The 18718-nt window shown below is 38.3% G+C and overlaps 1 protein-coding gene and 1 long non-coding RNA gene across 7 annotated transcripts; one reads left to right on the plus strand and one right to left on the minus strand.

Moving 5' to 3' along the window:
• Window positions 1-444: 444 nt before the first annotated feature.
• On the minus strand, window positions 445-11976 carry LOC105281042. The gene is made up of 9 exons (XR_894224.3): window positions 11874-11976; window positions 8397-11133; window positions 6946-7260; window positions 6388-6621; window positions 5835-6036; window positions 4839-5264; window positions 4076-4336; window positions 3805-3889; window positions 445-3726 (listed from the first exon to the last, which is right to left on the minus strand). It is a non-coding gene; the product is annotated as an uncharacterized LOC105281042 (long non-coding RNA).
• LOC105281043 lies at window positions 7255-18116 on the plus strand. 6 transcript variants are annotated; one of them, XM_026969686.1, is made up of 9 exons: window positions 7255-7539; window positions 7673-7785; window positions 7879-8066; window positions 14322-14458; window positions 14548-14769; window positions 14867-15049; window positions 15133-15261; window positions 15405-15609; window positions 15698-15839. In XM_026969686.1, the coding sequence occupies exons 2-9, from the start codon at window positions 7673-7675 to the stop codon at window positions 15775-15777; spliced, it is 1257 nt and encodes a 418-aa protein (XP_026825487.1). In that variant the 5' UTR covers window positions 7255-7539; the 3' UTR covers window positions 15778-15839. The 6 variants fall into 6 exon arrangements, with proteins under 6 accessions (XP_026825487.1, XP_026825486.1, XP_026825483.1 ...); XM_026969682.1 differs by lacking the exons at window positions 7255-7539; window positions 7673-7785; window positions 7879-8066 and adding exons at window positions 9005-9137; window positions 12957-13495; window positions 13805-14027; XM_026969681.1 differs by lacking the exons at window positions 7255-7539; window positions 7673-7785; window positions 7879-8066 and adding exons at window positions 9293-9428; window positions 12957-13495; window positions 13805-14027.
• The last annotated feature ends 602 nt before the right edge of the window (window positions 18117-18718 follow it).

Here is an 18718-nt window from a genome sequence, read left to right on the forward strand (position 1 = left end):
TCAAGTATTTGGTATTAAAATAAGTTAACACATTGAAATCATCAAATACATTTTAGCTTAGTATATTAACTCTTTCTTTTGTGAACCTGTTAAATAAATTAAGTTTTATTGATATTTGCTCTATGTCATTGCCGCACTCTTGTTGCGTGTTTAATCGATACGAAATTGTACACGTTATTCAACGAATCATTTGTTCGTCATCAATTTCCTGCTTCCTGGGGAACACTCCTCTACGATTGTTACAATGTGTTACAAATTGTTACGATGATGCATGTAAGTTCCACAATCATTCGCGCAATGTAAATCTTACAGACAGTATAATAATAACTCAAGGAATTTTGCCAGGCGTTTTAAAGTATACTTATTATACTTTTTGAGTCGTTTAAATCAAATTGATTATGATTATTTAATGATGTTAAATAACATACTCGAACATATAATATTTATAATTATAATATTATATTTAATATATAATCATTCTTTCAAAACATTTCTTCTTATAGCACACTGCATTATTTTACATATTGATATAATTGTCAAGTATAACATTTTGAATGTGCTTTATGTAAAACTCATAACAGAATATTCTCTGGAAGTCTCTACTGCACGGAGTATTCTTTTCGATATTTCCCATAGCATTTATGGTGACCAGAGACCACGTGAACCAGCGAACCAGCGAAAGCCCGGTTCTCTTTTGCGTGTTTCGTAAGAAATGTGTCAATATTGACACACCGGGCATCCTGTAACGCGAGAATGATTTCCTGGTTAAAACGATCCGCGGTCGTCGTGTCGTCGCACTGATCACTGCACCATACCCGAGGTACGATTATAATTTCACGTATTGCGATATTATCTGACAATGAGTGAATGTGAAATGACTTTCTATATCATAAAGAGATGTGGAAATGATAAATTGTGTTTTGTGTTGTGGAAAACAATTATATGAAATAGAAGAGCTGAAACAAAATTATAACTTGGAAATTTTTGTATAATTAAATAGTGGTGTCGTGACGGTAATAAACTTGAGAAAAGACGCTTCAAATTTGGGTAAGTGACATATTTTTTTCACTCGATTTTTGACTGAAGTACTCGCAACTTTGTCATTTAACGCTAACTGTAGCTTCCGCAAAATCCATTTTTATCCACTGTTTTCTCAGACCAAGTTCAATCAGCATTCAATGCATTCTTCGTATCGGTCAAGTCAGACTCAAGAGTATCAGGCCTTTGTGCCGATTTATAAACATGCGGACAGTGTTATTACGTTATCACACGACGTTTGATTATGTATGCCCGATTGCGATAAGGCGCACGGACTCGGGCCGTGGTATCGCCGCGATAAAGGAAAGCTCTTTTAGTATAGAGACAGGATGTCTTTTTCTCTCACGTGAATTAAAAAAAAGTGACATTCTTTCGCGACATTGACATTCATCGCGCGAAATTGAATCTTTATTCCACTCGCTTCCAACATAGCGACGTAACAAAATGCGCAAAATGCTTGAAAAGAAATGCGTTTTAGTGTACGAGAGAAGTCTCTTTCAGTCCTTAAAAATCGAGTTGTATTTAATTCAAACACGTAATTTTATTGTAACTATTGTAATAAAAAGTAACTTGAACTAAGAACTTGGAGGAGACGATTTTCATTTCTCACACTTGACAATGAGTTCGAGATCTTTGCAGAGGCGACAAGCTGTCGTGAGGCAAAGGTTCCAACGAAACGATATAAATGTTACATAAGCACTTGTATGTTCCTCGCAGTTTGCACACTCATCGACTTATCGTGTTCGATCGTGTCCGATGTGCGTTCAATGTGCCTGAATTAAACACTAGGTGTCAATTAGATTTGCAGTACGACCGTTCATTTTTAATTGTGTGTACATGTGATCGGAGAATAATAAGGTATCGCTAATTAAAACTAATCGGTGATCGTATTATCAGTGTGAACATCACGAACGTGATCTCTTCGATAATCATCGAAGCTATAAAGTGATTTGCTTCAGAATATTTTAACGACTGACAAATCAATTGCATAAATGCTTCGCAAAGCTGCTTGTTATGTTCAGAGTAAAATCAAATCATATTCGATTCAACGTGTTGCACGTCAGGGACGAACAAGGAGCATCTTCTTCGTAGACGAGTTACATGGCACACCGATATTCATTTTCGAGTCATTTCTCGCTTAAATCGGATTTAACATTAGTAGTATTAATTGGTCAATAATGCGGATCATGCGCAAAGTAGAACTATATAATTATACCTAATTACATTCAAACGGTAAGTGAACGCAATTGCGCTCAGAATGCGTCGCGGTCGAACCAGCACAGGTTTCTATTGGCGATCCGCTAATTGAGACACTGCGCAATTATGAGCGACCTGTAAAACAACTTGTTGACCGCGGTATATTGCAGGTGCGCCGTTTACTATTCAAGCCTCAACTGAATGAGTTAATTACCGTTCCTTTAATTATTGGGGTGCTAATAACGGCCGGTCGGGGCAAATCTTTCCATCGGAGGCGCAGATCTCGGGGAAAATCGACGCTTCCGCGAGGATCCGCCGCTTGCATCTTGCCGGTACTCTCACTTCCGATTTCGTTCGTTGTCACGAAATTCCCTCCACTTGCCGATTCCTCACCGATGTGAAGTCTTGCGACGCGTTGGCGTCCCACAAAACTGTAGCCGCTTGTTCTGCAATTAGCATGTGTGCACTGGTCGCTTCGGTTTAGTAAAGGTGTTCCACACAGTATGCCTCATTTGCACGGCCTACTTCTGCCGAGACTTCTGCTCTGTTACACGAGTATTGCGTTCTTCTTTGCTCGTCAATGTTGCTCATTGTCTCGCTGTGGGAATGACAATTACGGAAATAACCGTGAAAAATATTTTTTCATTAATAACAGTTGTATATCATTAATCCTAGCGTGTTACAAGATCGAGTATGCAAATACTATATTCGAAATTAAGGATACGCATAAAAGCCACGGTGACGATTCTGCAAGATCTGATTTTTATGTATCAGTCACATTTCTCCCGTCTTCGTTTTATAATGTTTGTATTATTTGCAATGAAAATAATGTATACATCGCTCATTTCTATTTAATCCTTCTGTTATTCCTTGTTCAATTTCAACGTCCACGAGAAAGATAAACATATTTAACGGTATATGCGATAGGTACAAAATACACATGCAAAACCCCTACCTTTTAAAAACTAAAAATGTGTTAAATAATCCACGCGCATCGCCTTCTCATTTATTCCATTCGCGACAATTCACTGGCCGACTAAATTCGTGAAAACCTATCGCCGAAACTTTTTCGATTAAACTCGCGGCTGAGAAATGCCGGCGCATATTTATATCCGGCGCTTCGCAGAGAATATAGTCGCATATCGCTGGTAGCCGAATATTCCGAACCGGATGGAAGGTGCACGCGTAGGTGCGTTCCATCGAAGTCGCGGGTACGTGTGTGCGTCTCCGTGTGCGTGGCCGCGCGTACGTGTTTCGCGTACGAATTAATTGTTCCTCCAGTGGCGCTTTTTTGCTTTCTTTCCTTCTCGTGTCGTTGAATACGGTGCCAACAACAACGGCGTTAACGGCGACGGCGGTGGCGGTGGCGGTGGCGGCGGCGATAGCGACAGTGGCAGCGGCAGCCCTCATCATTGTTACCAGCGATGACTTTCTCCGCAACGGAACACTGTGAGCATTTCTCGACGTACCTGCGATAATCGCTTAGTAAAACTGAAATAAGAAAATTATTTGAAACGCTCAGTTTTAAATGACATTTTTTTGAGATAAATTGAGATAAAATGTGCTGACCTGAAAGCTGGGAAGCATCTTTCCCGAAGATGATGCTCTTGGAGGTAGCCCTAGTCTGATGAAGCAAATTCCATGAGGTGAGTGGCTAAAAATAACATTAAGTAACAGAAATAAATATTGCTGATTAAGATCTATGAGTTTCAAGCTTCCTGACAAAAATAATTCATATAAAAATGTTGTGTTCTATTCAGAATTGATAAATCTATGAAGCTTGTTCTAGCATAAGGGGTTTTTATGAACAATTACTGTGATGATTGACTGCGCGACTTACTTAGTGTTATTCCAAACTCTAATCTTTGCTGCTTGCAACCAAGATATGGGTAAAAAATACGAGCATACTTTTATCCAAGCTCATTAGATAGAACGTGTCTTCTTAGCATACGCGCGATTAGAGTTACGGTATGCATTATATGGTTATAGCGCGCATGGGAGCACTAAACCTTGTGCAACACCAGGATGCCAGGTTTATACAGCTGTTCGATAACGTCATGGGTACTTTCGCTGAAACTTCTGGTCGGAGGTATCCGCAAAACTGAATATTAAAGTATTTTATTCCCTATGAATTGAAAAGCATTCGTTTCTATGTGGCAATCGCCGCATATAAACTGCGCGATAATTTAAAAGAGATTTGAGATGAGATTTCAACAAATTAAGTATTCCTGATGATTTTTTTCTTTATGAAAAACGAGAATCGAGGCTATAGAGTTTTACCAATGATTACTGCTTGTAAGATTAGTACATCCTTTAAACGAACTATTATCATTTCGTAAAATATAAAACAATTATTTAAAAATAAATTTAATATATTTAAAAACATTTTTTTAAATTATTGCATTTGAATCAACGTAAATCCTCTGACAAATTTAAGAATACAGTATAAATATCAGTTAAAATAATTTGAATTTCCGGAAACCAGAAAATATGTGCAAAACCAAAATTGATACGGCAATTATCGGTATTTTTTTTACAAATATAAGCGCGCAGAGAAATATTATTTAAAAAACAACGCCATACGATGTCACCCAAAACCATACCGGTTTCAACATCCACCTAGTTTATGATGCCATCATGGTGGAATGATAATGATTCCACTGTGAACGCGAAGATGCGCGGAAAATAAGCGCGAACGCGAGCGCTTGTCTATGTACACAATGGGTATGATGTCATCGGTCGATGCTCGGTATTTGGTACACGGGTTACGCGTGATCGGCATGAAGAGACGTCCGCCGCGAGAGCGATTTGGTCAGCCGGTTCTTCACCATATCCGGTCACCGATGGCCACACATAATCTCCAGTAGTGGCGCGCAGGTTCGCCCAATACCGGAAGTCACGAAGAGCATTAGGATCCTGCGGACGTGCATGGCACGCATACATGTGTACGTATACGCGCGTATGGATGGAATTTTCATTCCGATCGGGTCCGCCAAAAAAACGCTTCTCGAATTCACTTCCGGCTGAAACTGTTGGAGAAAAAGAATTATTCTCACGTATATATGTCGCAAACTTTTGGCCTTTTTTTTCATTTTAGTCCGCGCAAAGTATCTCGAGATCGATAAAAGTTATAAAAAAATTATTACAAAATAAAATTTGTAAAATAATAAATAAAAGAAATAAAAGTTAATAAAAAGATTATTTCTTAATATAATCCAACCGTTAGACGATTAGTTACGAGTACTGTTTGTTACGGCCATTTATCTTTTAATCTTTTTTTAATCTTTGAAAAGAAAGATCGATGTTAACAGCGTGACTAATGCTGGGAGCAATGTGTTATAAATTGTGAAGGCTTCTAGGGACTCCTCAGAGTGGATGCACAAGAATGCAGCAATTTCAGACTTGTCCGTTTTGACAACGGAAATTGATTATCCACGATGACGAACGGCGTGGAAAGAGTGGAAAGAGACCAGCCTGAAACGCATCGACTCCACAACCAATGGAGTAGGAAGGTAAAAGACCATTCCCCCCCTTAGAGGCTGTTTAGTATACATGGTATACACGCAAGTCCTTGCGTCCACATCTTTGAAGGTACGCACCCACGCTATCAGTTCTTTGACGGACTTCCAGCCTCGTACAGGTGCAGGAGTTCTCTCGGAATTGAGTGTCGAATTAGCTTCTCCATCTTCCGCGTCGCTGTTCAGCTTTGAACTCTCCTTCGTGGAATATTATTGGAATATCAATCGTGAATATTATCCGGAACGCTCAGGAAATCCCTCGATGATTTTATTGATCCGTTTTCTGGAATTCAGCGAAGTGACGAGATCATTAAATGACTGAAATCTTCACATAAAACACTTGGATATTTTTAATTAATCAAATTATAAATACTGGCAATTGCAGCCTCCTCAAATTCCTTTTAAATGAAAATAAGTAATATTATATTTTTTAGCAATGAAATATGTGTTAACATTTCAACGGTTACGTCTGACAGAAGTGCAGCGTAAGTATATTTTCTCAGTCATGTTTCTCATTTAAACATTCCTGATTATTTTCTAATTATTAGCAGTGTACTAAATACATGTGTGAGTGTAAGCGAGACAAGATGAATTTACTCGTCTTATTGCGGTGCGATCTTACCACATTTCTTACCATCAGATGAGAACGAAAGTTACGTATAATAAAATTTGTTCAGTCTGCGACAAGCGATAGTTTGGTCATTTTCGATATCTAAAACACTTCCAATATAAGAATTTTTCCTTTTTTAACTGGACGTTTAGGAGGCAAGATGTCGGCATAGCTGATGTAGTTTGAAATTCGGCTGTGTCACATCCAGCCAACCAAATGGCCAGATGACAGCGCAAATTTTTTTCAATAAAAACGTACCTAGGACAAAATAAAATAATTCTTTTTCACGTTTTTAAATATAATACAAAGAGATTACTTTCTTTACATATTGGATTGTGTGACAAGTACTTTCAGATTTTTTGGAGTAAATCAAGTCGGTTTCACATAACCAAGCTTCTCTAAGCGCAGTGCAACAATTTTATTTGAGTTTTTTTATTGTTTGTGTCATTACATGTTATATTATTCTAATTTAGTGATTTAACTTCTGGCTATTAAATTGGACCTATTCGATCCATTTGTTAGAAAATCAAAAGTTACTTATTACATAACCCAATATATTTCCATTAATAAATTCATGATTACTTTTTCCTATTCGATATTCCTTCAGCGAAGAAAGTTGCGCCAGGTAAGTTAAACAATCGAAATTTATACATAACCGCGACTAGAGGCAATCGTTAACAAATATGGATTCCGAAAATTAAAGAGTCTGCGTTAAACAATTTCTCACGATCCTTGTCAGGCATCGCTCGATGTTATTTAAACATGTCGAGGAATCGATATCTCGTGAACTGTATCGTATAAATCCACTTTTTCAACTGCACTGTCGGTATGTTCTTACAGTTTTTATTTTTCCTTTTTTTCATTCACATGCATTTATAATTCAAGTGCAAGAGATCTCTAATATAATCCAGTTAAATAAAGAATATACGTTACGTTACATTTTCTGTATTATAAAAGCGTGAATAAAGTGTACAATCGTGCTTTACAAGAAAGAAGGAAGAATCAAAATAAAGTACAGAAAGTGCACTAAGAGGAGCTGGCAGTTTCGTGTAGGTTATGTTATGACAATGCGATCCAAGTTACATCTCGCTTTATTCTGATACGAGATATAAAAGTCAGTGTGCAGGATATGAAGCTTCGCTTAAGAAACCTTAGGAAGCTGTTCGATAAGAGAAGGTAATATTATTGGAACGCTCATTCGTGCGTGTATGTGTGGTGCACAATAAATGGTGGAGGTTATGACGTTACGTCGGTTACGGTCATCGGACAGTTTTGAAAATTCATGACATGCAACACCTTTCTGGCGAAGATGGAGAAACCGAATTCGAAGGAGACCATCAATTTGCTCGATCTGCTCTCAGAGAGCAATTCTGACAGTGCAGATCTGATTCTGACACCACAGAAAAAGAAGAAAGTCAAACGGTAAACGATTGTTCATGATCTAGAAATTCGATGACTCATTCACGCGAGTTACGATCTTGATCTCTCGTAATGTGTAATATTCTTAAATTACAGACGGCACAGATCAAGGATCTTATCCAGGACCAGACGCAGCAGTTCCTGTGGATGCAACAAGTCTGATATGCGGGTTATATCTTTGTGGCTAGCAGCGGTATTAATTACATTTTGGCTAATCGCTTTATCTTGGCTAGCAGCTATACTATACGGCGAGATTAAGAAAATGGACATATCCATAAAGTCAGGTAATTGTTCCTTTAGCTTGCCAGAAAGGTAAATGGTTTTACCATTAAGAGATTTTGAAATATTAAGATTAAGATGTATGAAAGGTTCTAATTAAGTTCTAAACTATTTTAATTAAGTACTCAATACATAGAGCTTATATACTGAGTGTATGTGTGATACATATTTCTTTATCTTTTAAACTTTCCTCTTCTGAAACTTTGCACACTGCGCTTTAATTTCAAGTAACTTTTACTTTCGATTAACTATTGTCAATCAAAAGTAAAAGGAAGAGAAAAGAAATATTTTAAGAAATAAATTAAAAGATTTCTTAATATTACATGTATGCTTACATGTTATTCCACCATTTATTCTGTTATTCAATACTTTGTATAGCAAATATAGTATTTCTTCTTAAATGGCAAATTATTTAAATTGCCATTTTATTCTGATATAATCTGTGTGTTTTAAATATTATTGGGAAACGTAATTTTTTATTTGCAAGGTTTAGATTTAATTTTTATTTTTGAGATTATTATATAACTGTTTTCTTCACGTAATCAATACTACTCTTGCAAATTATTTATAATTATGCTATTAACAATAATCGCTATTGATTTATTCCGTACACTTTCAAACAAAATTTATGGTTACTATTACCTCTTTTAAAAAGGGAATTATTTGATAGTTACGGTTGTAACGACAGAATAATAATCAACTCCAACCAGTACCTTATCAAACCCGCGCGGCATTGCTCGCCGCTGTTGGAAATTCCCTATGTGCGTACGTTCTTATCAGAGAAACCCCCCAGCGGACTTCAGTCGCCTACCAACCCTCGAGCAGTCGATATCAGACGTCGGCGCAGCTGGCGAGTAGCGCGTCGCCGCACTGCCGGTTTTACAATATCAGAAAATTCGTCGGGGCTTCGTGTGTCACGCTGTCGACTTGGTTTCAACGCTGTGTCAACTTGGTTTCGCTTATGCGAAATCCTCGGTGTGAACATTCTGGACACGTCTACCCTCGATCCTCGCGAAAAAAGTGAAACGCTGCCATTGCTCTCGCACCGTCCACCCGCTTCCGTCTACCGTCGCGCGGTAATCGATTAGAATCGCTTCTATAATTCATCCCTCTCGTAGGTCAAGTTCCATACGCACGAGAGCTCGCCCGTTCTCTTCTTCTTTTTCTCACGCGGATCACAAAACGTCGTATTCTCGCCGTGCGTTCAGTCATCGAGCGCGAGCCGCAAATGCAAGGGGGGTACGAATGCCGAGAGGGTAGTTTTGAACGTGAACTGAAAAAAGTGATCATTGCGATTGATATTACTTCGATACGCATAAAATAAAACGCGGCATATCAATTTTCTAGGTAACGGATAATGCTTCAACGTAAGTAGAATTGAGATAAAATGTTTAAACAAATGTGAATGCAGAACTATATAAATAAATATGAAAGCGGTAAAATAAGTGAATCTGAGTGAGAATAAAATCGGTTTTGCATTCGTAATGAGAAAGCTGACACAAAAATATGACATGATATGCTTCCGGCATTGTATAATATTTTTCACATTCCGACATTCACGTAGCTTTGCATTTATGTACACATCTATGAACGCGATCCCTCGAGTGTGACTTTTTTATTTGCGCAATGCTCAATAAAATCACATGTTCAATGCCAACGCGAGACTATTAGACGCACATTTGGCCGCTGAACACATTTTGCGCGACTAGAATACGAGAGAATTCGCACTGTTCTCTTTATTCCTCGCGCAATTATCACGCTTTGCGCGCGCGAAAAGAGATGCTTTCCCGATTAATAACGGAAGTACAGTGGAGTGCCATGAGGTTTGTGTCATCGGTATGCACTGCCGTGTTCGCATGCGAGCTACCGCTTCAGGATGCGACTATACTCCAGTCTGACGCAAATACAATAAATATTTAAGCATACGCGCGTATAGACACACCGGCAGAGTCGTGGAGTTGACACATCGTCGATACATATTGCTTCCGTGACGCTGCTTCAGCACTTTCCTCCGCACAAAATTTACGATGAACTTGATGTATGGCTTCAATATAAGTATTGCATACACCTCATCCTGCTAATGCAAGCTGTTTAACGAGTTTAGCATTAATCTACCCGATTATCTAAATTACCCAAAAGACCCCTTCTACAGAAATATAGAAAGAATTTAATTAAAAGCTAAAGATTATTCTAAAGTTGAAATATATACACAACAAAATATATTTTTTTAAAGCAATTTGATATATTTTTGTATTATTATATTAATGAACGGAATACGCAAGAATCAAATGTAAAGCTACGCACATGTTAAATAATAAACGCAGGGTCAAATGATAAATGACTAATACGTCAGTCAGTATTACGCATGGTGAAAGTTGCATGGATTATCAATGCAAGAATGATAACTAATTAGTCATTGTCATGGTCATTAAATTAATAAGTTATTATTAATGTGATTATTAATATTACAGAGATCATTAACATTACTTGCTTTCATTATGTCATAATTGTGTGTCGTCGTGAAATGTGCATTTTTCAAATGATATCTGACACGCGAGGGGATTTAAAAATACATGAGCTCGTGAGATATACACGACGACAACAAACGTAATCATGCGATTTAAGTAGAAAGTGACAGAGAAAATTTAGTCATCGTGAATATAACTGTTAAGCAGAATTGAATTATATATTAATATTAATCGAATAATCGGGTCGACTTGCTTATCGTTATGCGGCAAAATTGCGCATGTCAATCTCAACTTACATAAATGCAAGATATTCGTATTTACGTACTTCATCATAATATTTGCGCGCATACTAATTATACTTGGAAGTATATTAAAAACTTAAACTTACGACGTATTTAGTATGTTTGTTGCGGTGAAATAACGACTGGCAAAATCACCTTTTTTTTCTCTCGCATTAGTATCTTATCGAGTTCAGGGCCGCAGATGGTAATTGTGTCGTGACGTTTCTCCATCCGACGATCGAGTCGCGGCGACATTGAATTAACATCACCCTTTTAATTTCTTGGGCTTCATAATAGAAGAGAAACAGACAGGTATTTAAAGGCTGTAAACATTAAAATTTTGTACGAATATAAATTATTAATATTACAGTTGTAACAGCAATATGATTCAAGGACGTAACATTACTCGAATCGGATTGTTAATGGTTTAAATGTGATCATATTATCATCGCAGATTTTAAACAAGACAGTATATAAAAGAAACATATCCATAATGAAGTACAGTTCGATTCATCGATTCGTTCTCACTGAAATAATTGTGTTATCTAAAACTGATTTAGTCTTTAACGAATCGGTGCAACAAAGAGAAAAAATAATATAAACAATATTCGTAATAGAACGAGCAACAAATGTTGATTCTCTTAACAAAATAGATCATTAAATTGTCTCGAAGCAAGACTAACAAATTTTTTCTGAGCTACCCTCTATTGTACCAGATTATATTCCTAAACATGGCAATTAAACAAAGTGTGCACTTCGCATCTATTATCGTGCTTATCAAACAGTTTTACGGGATGTATTATAAAGAGGAGCCTTAAGAAGATCAACACCTCGGCAACCACGATTGCTCTTATCAGTTGGCCTCTCCGCCTTTTTGTCGTTGCCTTTGTCGTCGACCAATTTTCGACATGGTCGTTCTCTCACTTGAGACGTAATAGATGGGCACCGGCGTTCGTCGCGGATGTACCGTGTATGTTACGTATCACGTGCAATCAGTGTTAGCTTTCCAAACGCGCGCGTACGCGACTTGTGTGTCGGTGTGCGTAGATGCAACGCGGCTCACCTGCTGCCGCTGCTCAGGTACCAGCCGATTGATAAGAAGTCTGGCTTCAGTGAGGAACACCTCGGTACGATGTTCAACACGCGAAACTCGACTGCTGCAGGAATTGTACTGTGTGTAATTGCTCCTCAGCTCGACCTCGTGATTCGGAGTTCCCAAATTCGGCGTGATCACCGTGGACACGGGCTCCACGTGATGTGATCACGTGAAAACGATCTGTGTATCTGCTGCTACATTATAAGACAATTAGAAACATTGTGCGATTGCGGTGCTGCATTTGTTCTTTCACATTTACGGTCGTGAAATTGTTCTTACCGAAATTGCGTCGACTTTTACTCTCTATTTCGAACCGGTTCTTCCCTGGTTTTTTCGAGATGTGACGTAAGAGTCTTCTGCTGCAGTTCGCGATCTCGCATTGTTCATCGTGCGTTGCAATTCCCGTTGATAACAGATCGCTGATAATCCTTTACTTTTAATCGGGAATTTTAATTTGGCTCTTCCATTAACCATAGTGAATTCTACGAAGCAAAAACACTCCGCTAAGTATTGATATAGCAAAAATCTGAACGCATCAAAATTAATCGGCATAGAAATTAGATAGAAAATCGGACGTCGCGAAGCACTTGCAATAAACTTAGAGAAAATTGATCAACATTAAATTAATTAAATCGCTCGATTTTGAAATTCACACACTGGCACGTTTTTTGTTTATACATGTTTCTTTGTTACATCCAAAATTTGTTCGTATCCCTGGTATTTCTGTCTAGCAATTTCGCCGTCATTAATTCATGTACTGTTATCAAAGGAAGTCACTACCTTGAAAAAGCGCTTATTGATATACTTCACTTGGCTTGTAATATAATACGCTTCACCTCGAGCCTCCACTGTTTTTTGACGATGCTCGCGCTTATCGTTTCTGACCTACTGTTGCAACATAAAAGACTTCCACTTTGACGTGGATTATCATCTTATCAGGAATTTCGTATTACGGAGCTCGATTGCGATAGTACTCAATTTAGTCGCGAACGATACGCCGTAGAGTACAATAACTTGTAGAAGCGGTAATCATTTAGTGAATGTGCATAGGTACAAGTTACGTTAAAGCCTGAGGAACGAGAACTTCGATACCGAATTAATTGAGTGCATCAACCGGATGACTACAGATTCTGAAAGTATAATAACAAAGTGCATTGGACCCGCGGGCACCAGAATGTAGATTAATGCGAGAATTATCGAGTCGATTAATTTTCGAGCAGCCACGTCGTTCGTCCTTGTAACAAGGAACTATGCAGTTCTCTTTGTAAGCACGAGTGTTAACAATTATTCACTGATCGTTCGGAAATGATTGAGCATGATTGGGGAATGATTCTCGGAGTTGACAACGATCGTGCGGTGTCTGAGAAACACCGAAAGTGAAGTGTACGATTGGGAGAGAAACCCCTCGGGAATCTCTGCCGGAAGTATTCTAAAAGATTGGCGGCGTGGTTTTGCTTGAAATGGACTCGGTGACGGTGACAGTGCCGCTTCGTCAGCCGACGAAGAAAATGAAGAAGCGGAAGGAGCTAGATGCCCTGGCACCGGCTCATGCTATCTCTCGTCGGAGCTCCGGAAAACGCAGTTCGCAGGTAATTGATCACAATTATTAATCATCAAATTACTCGAAGCTAATTCTTTCAAACAAAAGCCATCAAGATTATGACAGTTTTTATGTTTGCAAACGACGAAAAAGATAATTTGATAAATAAAATAATTAATTTTACGGAGAGCAAAGCGAAGAATTAAGGTATCTGAATAAGGTATCTGAAGGTATCCAAATTGATATCGGTATCATGTAGAAGTAAAATTATCTTTTTCCGTCCAATTGTGTCAATAAAAATTACTTGTATATTGATTAGTCGAAGATCTACATCCGTTGTTTCGGTCTTCTTTTTCAGGAATTGTTAACAGACAGCAGTGACGATCGTTCGGAATATTGGAATGTTTCGACTAGAAACAGTCGTAAATGCAGGGGCAGAAGGGACCGCGCTTGTCCCGGCTTTCTCAAGGCTTGCAATGCTTTTTTGGCGTGTGCCTCCGTATTAGCTACAGCCAGTTTAATATGGCTATTTATCGACGTTCGTCAACAGCTTACTGCTCTACGAACCGAGTTAGACCAAGGTACTGGTCTAATATTCTCGGACATTGGTGAAATATTCAAATTAATTAAGCAGCATGACAGCTGTGGACAAAAGAGCTAATTGTACCAAATTAAAACAATACGGAAAAATAAACTAAACATTATCAGTACAGGCTCAAACATTATTAGCACACATTTTTATACGTGTAAAAGTGAATTTTACGAATAATTAGAACCTTTCATAATTTGAAATTTTTACAGTTACACATTATATAACTTTGCACTCTTTTTGGTAGTATTAGAATTCTGCATGCATAATCTCTTGTACATTACAGTGATAGCGGGTAGCGAAGGTGTCCCAGATGCTCTACAGAAATGCCACTCGTTGTCACGAGATCTGCAGAATAACCAAACCATTATTTTCTCAAGATTATCTGATCTCAAACAGCAAATAAGTAATTTTACAGTACAGGTAAAATCGCATGAAAGTAATATCGATAACTCGATTGTGATATCGGCATGGGAAATGATAGCCTTCAATACGAATCAATACTTTTGCAGCTGGCACACATTCAACAGGATTTGCATAAAGTACAGGAATACTTCCAAGCCGCGCCCAAGATGGCCAATTTACCGAAACGCTTAGATGAACTGTCAACTAGCGTCGCGACATTTGGCAGTCAAATAAGAGACCTAGGAGCCACTGTAGATACTCTAAAGGAAACGAATATGAGGGTTCAAGATGCGCAGACCGTTATGCAACAAAATATCAGCAGTATTAAGGTAACACACAATGTATATTGCTAATCTCAAATATAGCTATAAAATACCTGTGATTAATTTATTAAATTAATGTATGAATGTCACGGTTTGTTTGCAGCATACTATGTTAGAATTATCGAACATTACTCAGAAGCCTCCGCTTCTGAGCACTGATGAAACACAACTCAAGACTGACAAACTAAATTCCACGATATTGCACTTAATGAACAATTTGACGCATATTAACGAGACTCTGTCCAGCAAGTTGCAATGGGTTGCCGATGATCAAGACAAGGATCGCGTAAGTATGATATAAATTTAATGTATAAATGTGTAATAATAAAAATGTTCACGTTAGATTTACATATTATATTCTATCTCCAGAAAAAGTTAGTTTTGCTTCAAGAAGCAACAGCAGCCATTAATACGACAGTGATGTCCTTACAAGGGGAATGCGTTAAGATGTCTGACCAAACTTCTGTTCTAGCATCGGTTCAGCAATTAAACGAAAAGGTGCGTATCCGTTAAATCCATCAAATACGAGACTTTACTGAGAATATATTCTCGATTATATAATACATAATCTCGATAATAATCTTATATTATTATTAATCATAATTATTAATATTAATCATAATCTTGATTGACAACCACAGGTGAATGAGATACGTGCAACGGACGTAGAACTAATTGGCAAGTTGAAGCAATTGGAACAATCGTACAACGGATTGAAAAATTCCACTAGTATAATGTTTGCGACTGTGTCCGAGATGCAGAATCAGCAGAGTCAGATCAACAAAATCAAGCTACCTGAATCCTCAAACGGCGATACGACGACAGAAATGGATCACGGTGCGACAGGTGCGAAAAAGCTATACGCAAGATCTCGGCTATAAAGTCTTCAGTCATAAATTCCTAAATAAATGACATATTTTTATACTATTTGCAGATGTAAATGATATCGTTCAGAAAAAGGTTCGAAGTGACTCCCGAATGTGGCGGAAGCGTTTCGCTGTGAACGAAGAATAAATGAACTCGGGGAAGTTCACACTCAAGCAGAAACTTTCATGCAGATGAAAGCCGTTTTGTATACAATCTGAAGAAGCTGTGTATTTGTAAATACTAATAAATTAAGTGCATTATAATTTCATGTACATATATAGAAAGAGAGACTAATACTTGTCGATCGCACGTCTCCGGTAGAATAATCTGCTGAGGTGTAAAACAATTAACGTTTTAAGAACCATCGATTGGAGACCGCGAAAGCGTGGCCTGAAAGAAGCTATTTGTGCCGAGTAATAACTTACAGCGCATAAATGTTACTGTTAGTAGAACGAACATTCTGTATTCGACCTAGATTCGGAAGGCGACTTGGACACGTCAATTCCTAAGCGATACTAAACGTAACATAGCGAAAAAGGTATTTCAGAAATACTACGGAAAGTACAAAATCCACAGCCGTCTACATTTTCGGTTGTATAGCGTCTAGTGAAAATGTTCGTGTTCGAAGTTAACGACAGTATACTTGTTGAAAAGTTTTCTACTCTTCTACATTTTATAGCGTAGTACGCTGCTATAAATTTCTCCGAGCTTTCCGATACATAATAATAGAATTCCGGGTTGCAGAGAAAATATCTATAGGTGATTTACAATGTATATTCACAATTAATACGTATAGAGAAAGGGAGAGGAAGAGAGACGCAAAACGATGTTAACTGACAAATAACAGACAGTGTGATAAAGTTGAAAACAGTTGTACATTCCGTTACTGTATAGGTAATCACGTTCGATTTTTCGAGATCGATAGATGCACATTGATATTGTAAGTTTTCAATCTAACAACGCATGCACCGTGTGTATAGTCGAACGTAAACGATTTAAATTATTAGTCCACAGCAAATAATCTACATTGTAAGTGGTGTTGTAGTAGTTTGACTGAATTTCTTCTTAACAAAGAATGAATAATTATTTTTATATATACATCGGACGTAACGTCTGTGGAAAAGATAGACGGAAATAACAGGCTCTTCGCATTGCAAAACTTTGCAGTAGCTCTTTGGTAAACAAATGAGTTGTTTTTGAATATACCGATACCGATATCTTGTGTAATCGTAGAGATAGCGTATATACATGAGAATTAGTGAGTATTCGCATGTAATTATTTTACATGTGGTACCGTTCTAACGAAATAATCTAGACGATTAGAACGTCGTGTGAGTGAATGCGGCATCGTCAAATAAAGACCAATCTATTTGAAATACAATTTTGGCTATAGTATCCGTTTGTGAACTTAGGAAGATAATTACGTGCGAGTACGCGATAAATCGATTATATGCAGCAATGCTGAAGTGAGTTAATAAAAAGGAAAAAAAAAACGCGTGGCGAAAGTGATGAGATTTCTTCGATCCTCAGGATTATCAAATGTTCAAGCTCACTCAATAAAATTCTGCATTTGCTCAATTCTGAAATATAATCCCGTAAAAACTGTTATACACACATATCTACATGTTACGTGCACATTATTTCACAGAAATTTAAAGCCTTTTCATATTCAAAATTCCATATCTCTCTCTTGCTTCGTCATCAGTTTAGAAATAGTCCAAATGATTTCGACAATATTTTTGCATTTCATATTTCTCACAATAGATGTATAATACCATTCCGGCAACGTGAACTTGTTTCAATTCCTGCTTCGTTTTTATTCGTTTTTCTCGAGAAGTGCAGGCTTTTCCGACGCCTCGCAGTTGGGAAGCTTATCGCCTCGATCATGGCGTGCCCCGCTCGCGTGCCTCCGAGCCTCGCGCGATTGGTCGGACCTCGTAATTCTATATGATGCATCTGGTGCAACAGATGCAGTGCGTCTCCATAGTTAAGGTCGCCTCGCGTGCGGACGACGCGAATGATTCAGTCTCGGCTAGATTTTCTACGATTCGCTTACGTGGTGAGATGTGCGCGTCCACATAACTGCTACGTAATTCGGAAAGCTGCGCTGTGCGTCCATAAATATCCGTGGCCGGGTACGACAGTGCTCATTAGTAAGTAACGAGATCACCCAATTCTGTATTCTGTATTCTAACTTTGGCCCGAGCACTAACGCTAAATATGGATCGGAATTGTTTTGTTTTGACTGAGCATTGTGTAGATCGTTACATTGTTGTTCGTACACATTTTCACGCGTGTGCGACGTTCCATATTTTCGAGGTATTAATAATTACGGATAGAGACGAATAGAATCGATGGATTCGGAGTTAAATATAGAATGTATAAAATAATCGTTACATAAAACGACGATCGATGTATCAATTGTTCAGTTGCATGTCTCGATCACCATGCGAGAGATATTGGGTAAAATAAATAAGTTGAAACAATGCGAGCGTTTGACGCCTTAATTTTGTCGCCTACAAACTGCGCATTTCTCGAGAATTACCTGCGAATCGCGTTCGATGCGATAACTGCGAATAAAGGAAGGTAAATAACCGCGATGTTTATCGCGTCGGAAATCCATGATAATCCGCTCGCGTTCTTTCGTTTACTTTTCCATTGCTGCTTGGGAAAAAAAGTGCGGCGTACCAGAAGTGCGTCACGAGCGTGCCTTGTCATGGATTAGCATAAATTATCACTGCGACGCAATTCGCATTGATACCTGTAAATTATTTCCTAGAGAAATTTCAACGACGGTGCTGAACGATGCATATAAACAAAGGTATTCAACATCGCGGACATGTACGACGCACTGGCGTCGCGCTCGATCGACATAAACAAAGCAGCGTCGCCGCTCGATCACTGACCTCGTGAAGTGCGCCGCACTTCCGACACTACGAGCGAGCGATCGATCGATCCGATCTTTCCTCGTCCCGCTCCTTTATCTCTGAATGCATGACGCGGCTTTAATTAAAATTCGATCGATGCACGTCCGGACTTTTTCTGACCAATCTAACCAAACTTATCGATACTGAGCGATTCAATCATG

The sequence above is a fragment of the Ooceraea biroi genome, chromosome 5 (assembly GCF_003672135.1).
Source record: "Ooceraea biroi isolate clonal line C1 chromosome 5, Obir_v5.4, whole genome shotgun sequence".
Classification (NCBI taxonomy): domain Eukaryota; kingdom Metazoa; phylum Arthropoda; class Insecta; order Hymenoptera; family Formicidae; genus Ooceraea; species Ooceraea biroi.